This window comes from Aplysia californica, unplaced genomic scaffold, assembly GCF_000002075.1.
Source record: "Aplysia californica isolate F4 #8 unplaced genomic scaffold, AplCal3.0 scaffold00432, whole genome shotgun sequence".
Taxonomy (NCBI): Eukaryota; Metazoa; Mollusca; class Gastropoda; order Aplysiida; family Aplysiidae; genus Aplysia; species Aplysia californica.
In genome coordinates, this window is record NW_004797702.1 from 655736 (window position 1) to 662010 (window position 6275).

Below are 6275 nucleotides of genomic sequence, written 5' to 3' on the forward strand. Positions count from 1 at the left end.
GTCGTGTAGGTCGATGACCAAGTAACTGGACTAAAATACTCTGTGCGTGCATGAGTGTCAATGTGTGAGTGTGTGTGTGTGTGTGTGTGTGTGTGAGTGAGTGTGTGTGTGTGTACGTGCGCGCGCGCGCGTTTATTTGTGTCTTTTTCTCCAGCCAGTCCGTTCTCTCTCTCTCTCTGTCTCTCTCTCTGTCTCTCTGTCTCTCTGTCTCTCTCTCTCTCTCTCTCTCTCTCCCCCACCCCATACTTAACACTTTCTCTCTCTCCCCACAACTCATCCCCAACACTTTCTCTCCATCCCCTCCAGGTCGGATTTGTCTTCGTCATGATCCTCATCCCCTGCTTCACCCCCCCCCCCTTACAACTCATCCCTAACACTTTCTCTCCATCCCTTCCAGGTTGGTTTTGTCTTCGTCATGATCCTCATCCCCTGTTTCTCCCTGTTCGGCTCCGTGGGGAACGTGCTAAGTCTCCGAGTGCTGGTCCACCACCGGATGCGCAACTCCACCAACATGGTGCTGGCCGCCCTGGCCGTGTCCGATCTCCTGTTCCTCCTGCACGCCGTCTACTTCAGCTTCCTCAAGCTGTACATCAGCCGCAACCAGCCGGGCGGGAACCAGCTCAGAGTCATGACCTTCCCCCTACTAGGCCCCTACGGCAGCGTGGTCACCGCGAGGATCACCACAGGACTGACCACCGTGCTCAGTGTGGAGCGACTCGTCGCCGTCTACTTCCCCATCAAGGCCAAGGTCATGTGCGGCCGGTTCATGACGGGCACGTGTATCGTGCTCATTTACATCGTGACGGCCCTCGTGTTCATCCCCAACGCCCTCAAGTACCACTCGTGCTACAAGACGGTCAACAACCACACCATCTTCACCATGGAGCTAACGCCCCTGGGCCGCGACAAGATCTTCTACACCGTCTACGGGAACGTCCTCAACGTCATCTTCCGCCTCATCCCCATCCTCCTCCTCATCCTGGTCAACAGCCTCATCGCCCTCGCCATCCGCCGCACCTGGTCCATCCGGCGAACCATGTCCAGCGGGGGCTCAGCGGCCTACGAGCAGAACCGTATCACCCTGATGCTTCTCATGGTCTCCTTGGTCTTCCTCGTCTGCATTCTCCCCGGGGCCGTGCACAGCATCGTGAACCAGGCCGACAAGGAGTACGCGCGCTTCGGAGCGCAGAGCAACATCCACGACGTGTTCGGGAACGTGACTTACTTTCTGGAGACGGTCAACTCCTCCATGAACTTCTTCATCTACATGGCCTTCAGCAGGAAGTTCTGCCGCACTTACAAGCAGATCTTCTGCTGCCGGGGCCGCGGGCAAGCGCGCAGACATCCGAGCCATCCAACCCCGCGCGGCTCGGCCAGATCCGTCATCCGGTTCCCCTCCCGACCCCAGACGGGATCCCGCTCCAGCATGACGAGCTACCGAGAACTCTACTTCCTGCACCACCTGGGCGGCAAGGGTTTGAACCCGCACGACAACGCCACCCTGACCGCTGCTGCCGCGGCTGCTGGCGCTGCCATGACAACGGCCGCGGGCGCCGGAAGTGCTCGCAGGCTGCTCAACGGAAGTGCCGGCGCCGCCATGTTGCCCCCCGGCCCCGCCTCCCGGGGCAAAGAGAAGGCGGGGCGGCGTAAGAACGGCTTTGTCTGTACCACGGGAACCATTCATGAGGAGGGGGGGAAGAGGATTTTCCGGAGCAAATACTCCTTGACTGATAGCCATAGTGGGAATAGCCACAGCGGACATAGTGGACATAGTCATAGTGCTGGACATAGTCACAGCAGCCACAGCGGGGGTAGCGATGGTGGTGGTGGGGGTGGAGGGGGAGGGGGAGAGGGGGTCGGTTTCCACCAGCACAGCGGACACAACCTGTCACCAGGCGGCGCTCACAGCGGCTCTGACCGCGAGCCCACGGCCGACGACATGTACAGCTGATGGCCACGTCACAGCACCGACACGATGACGACACGGCAGACGACATGTACAGATGATGGCCACGTCACGTCACCGACACGCCGACGACATGTACAGCTGAAGGCCACGTCACAGCACCGACACAGCGACGACACGCTGACGACATGTACAGCTGATGGTCACGTCATGTCACCAACACAGCGATGATACGCCGACGACACATTGACAACACACCGACACCATACCAACAACACGCTGACAAAACGCTGTCGACTTTCACGCAATACTGCAACAACACCGGGAAGATAGTGATAGGTTTTCTGAGAGCGTCCGCGCGGAGACATGAAAGGAGACAGCCATGATCGTCGGTGTCTGTCTCCGACCTGGCACTTTGTCACGACGAATCACCCCCTACTTGAGCTGCTGCCGTCTGTCCGCCGAGTGAGACGACGTAGATCTAGTGGGCTGTTCAGAGAAATGTGCGCGCGGAAACTTGGGAGACGATGTGGCAGACAGGGGGGTGGGCGTGGCAGAAGTTGGAGACTTGTTCTTCTGGGGCCGACCCACGCTGCTATAGTGGCTGTAGGTACTCTGTATTGTGTTCACAAATTCCCGGCTAAAACAGTGCCTGGACTTGGATGGCTTGTGCCTCTTTAAATAAACTATTATCACTGATGATGGTCACAGACGCCTCCTACCTCGCCCCCGCCCACAACTGTTGTCCACGAGACTCTGTCATGAGCAGTCTGCCCCCCCCCCCACACCCCAGGTGCTGACGCAGAAAAACGTCACATCACGCGATCCCCAGCTGATGACATCACAATGACGTCACATCGCCGTCAAGTCTAGCGCCCTACTAACCACAATCTAAGTCTGTTCTAAGACACAAAAAAACATAACGTGCACCCCCCGCCAAAATAAAACAACCCCACCAGGGCACAGGGAAGAGACCGGCTGATTGGACATGCTTTGTTGTTGTTGTTGCTGTTAAAAGCAGGTTTTCTTTTTCTTCTTTTCTTTTCTGTTCTTTTTTTTATGTTGTTATTGGGGGGTTTTTCCGCTCCAACCGGCACCGTTGAGATAGACCATGAAGAAGGCGGGCTTCCGACCCTGTCCGTCTGGGCCAACCTGGTCTTAGTTTTAGTAAGATTTTTACGGCACTTGCAACACAATAAGGTCATATAACTGCCGAAGATTAGAGGTGTTACAAGAGAGTAACATACACAAAGAAGGAGGAGGAGAGATAAGGATTACAGATGTTTGATAGGAAAGAAGGAGCAAACAACACTAGAGCACCTGTCAACCACCCACGGGCCAACGTGGGTTGAGAGGGAGGTAACATCCCAGCAGAAAGACAGAGACCATCATCATCATCCGGTGCCTTGCCGGCTGGCGTGGGCGGTCGTGGACCTCCACATCACTCGGTCTGGCTTTGCAGAGCAGCGATGGTGTCTGCCGTTCTTGCTGTTCCCTGATAAATATTTCTCCCCACTCGGGAATCGAACTCGGGTCTCCTGCCTGCGTGAGCCAAACGCCTAACCGCTACACCACAGCCCCTAGGCTAGGTGGTCACGTTATAACACCCTTCAGGGGAGACAACTGGCGACCAAACAGAATCGTGAACTTTTCGGATCTAGTGAAAACAAGCATGCACGCAGGGGACTCCAAATTGTCGGATCATACTATTGATATATTATTGCCTAATACATGAACATCTTGTAGCACGATTGTTTTCACAGAAACTGCTACATGTCATAAACAAACATACCAACATGTGAATAAATAAATACGTGTATAAGCAGAAGTGTATTATAAAATCCAGACAATTTCAGTTCTTTTTCTCTTAAGTTTTAGTCGAGTTTTTAGGGCGCTCGCAACTGCATAAGGTCATATGAGCGCCAAGGGGTGGGTGTCAACAGAGAAGTCCAAACGGGGAATCAGGCTTACTCTGCTCACCTCTCTAGCCTCAACAGCACAAAGTCTGCTTCGACCATCAAGGCACCCTGGAAATAGCGGGTCACAAGAGGGTGACAAACATACAAAAGAAGTAGAGGAGAATGACGATAGTAAGGATGAGGGAAAAAAAGTAGCAGTTTCCTGTAGCAGTTCGGGCACAGTATGAGCATGGCATTGATAAATCAGCCCAGTTACAATTCTACTGTACATAAGAACATGTTAGTATCCCCACTTTGGGAATGGCCTAAAGACATTTCAGTCAGTAGCACAGATGCAACGGAGGAAAAGAAATGAGGTGAGATGTTAAAGTGGCGCCCTCCAACCACCCACAACAAAAAAGTGGGTGCTGGCTCTAAATAGGTTGACTAAGCTCAAAGCTAGAGGATAAAACAAGTACACAGACAAGGAATGAGCCAATCGCTCTCGGTGTCTTTGGCGACCCTACCTGTGACCCTGTCTGCCACTGGGATTTTTGTTGGGGTTTTTTTTTCTGTGTCTTATTTAAAAAGTTATTGTGGCTATTGATGCTGTTGTTGCTGGAATCTAAGACCATTCTAAACACAATGTGGGTCAGTTGATATGTCAGAACATTGGCTCCATCATCAGAATATAGGACTGAGAGAGAGAGAGAGAGAGAGAGAGAGAGAGAGAGAGAGAGAGAGAGAGAGAGAGAGAGAGAGAGAGAGAGAGAGGTGCCTAATTTGTAGATAAAGAATGGCAGTCTATTATGACTGTGGTTGTCAACACTGTGGGCCTGTACCGTATACGTAACACTAAACAACAGTGTGCTGTTTCCATGGCTGCAAGACTCTTGACATGGGGCATGAAACAAACATTGATTGGGTCACTCTGAGGTCACAACCCACATATAATCACCCGTAATAGGAAATCTCGACAGTTGTCACCCGCCGGGTAACCCGCTCCACGCGACAGTCGTCTTTGCCTGTCTTTTTTCGTCTGGAACCACGACAGGAATCTGTGAAATTCCATATGCCCTCCACACTTTTAAGGTCACGCGCAACTAGATATCTAATCAAATTTTTTTTAGCGAGTTAGTCTGTTGGGACTATGAAAACTTTTACCTAAAGAGTACCTGACTGTACTGCCAAGTTGCGTGCCCCTCAGAGCTCTAGAGTAAATTGACTCCTTCGGTTCCAACGGTGACGAGGGGACATTCACAGACCGCCCCGCTTGCCCGCGCTTGTCGAGGGTAAATTTAGCTTTGATTGTTCCGAACGAAGGATCTTTCAGGGGACCAGTTTGTAACTTCTCCGCGTGGGGTATGCTGCCCTCAAACTTGTGATTAGGCTGTGATTTCTGATTGAATAGAAACGCCTGCCACTGCCAGTAACAAAAGCGTGAAAGTTACAAGCTGAGTTCGGGCGAGGGTGTCCCTCCTAATTCTCTATTAGCCCAATTGATCAATTCAACGTCCAGAAACGATTTCAGATTGGAAAAAAAATTGTGAAAGACTTGGATATACTCTATACGTTATTACATGAAGAGCGTAGATCTTTAGTATATGCCCATTAACTACATATTGAATTTGTGCAATATCACACTTCCACATTCTATAATTATCTCCGGTATTCAAAAGGCTTGTGAAATTTTCTCTTCCTAGAATAAGTCTTTGTTAAAGGAACGTATTCAGAAAGTGCATCTTTTCACGACTTGAGATTCTCGAGTGTTGGACTGAATGACCCACAGTGAGGAGAAAGGACATTCGAGCCAATGACCCGCTGTGTGCGTGTGTGCGTTAAATTGATAAATGTTAACAAGGGAACAATTTCGAAGATTGAATTTGCTGCTTGAACAAGTGTAAAATAATATTATTGAACGGTGCGAGACTACATTATAGTTAAAGGATTGTCCAGTTTTATTTCATTATAGACCAAAGACAACCAGTTTAATTGTTCCCAGAACCCAGTTTGACACCTTATGACTTAATGGTTGAGAATTTCTCCGCTAATTGTTTTGGATTGCTTACTTCGATTCGTGGTGGAAAGGAATAAATTATAACGGTATTGTAAAGTAAAACGTTGGCATTCTTCCTCTTCCTTCTTTAGTCTTTTTTCTGAAGTGAATCAACGGGGATTTCTGGGATATATCTGCCCAATTTTAGAAACATTTTTACCCAGATTCATTGTCACCTGTTTTCACCTCGGAGAGGTGGTGGTTTCTCGCTTTCACAAACTGTGTTCTGTAACTGTGAAGAACAATTGACAGCCTAAACTATGAGGGGCTCTATCAAAGTTCTGAGAGGGAGCATCAAAGTAGACCCTTCCTGCTTCCCTCTTGAGGTGAGTTGTGTTCTTTTGAATTTAATAATGGTGTGGAGGTGGTCGTAGTGTATGTGTGTGTGTGTTTGTGTGTGTGTGTGCGTGTGTGT

The 6275-nt window shown here is 50.3% G+C and overlaps 1 protein-coding gene across 1 annotated transcript in view; it reads left to right on the forward strand.

Moving 5' to 3' along the window:
* The window catches only part of LOC101848059, a 7594-nt gene extending 4701 nt beyond the window's left edge, over positions 1-2893 (forward strand). The window contains exon 2 of the mRNA XM_005104713.3: positions 398-2893. Within this exon, the coding sequence (XP_005104770.1) occupies positions 398-1951 (1554 nt within the window). The 3' untranslated portion in view covers positions 1952-2893. The remainder of the gene's footprint in view (positions 1-397) is intronic.
* The last annotated feature ends 3382 nt before the right edge of the window (positions 2894-6275 follow it).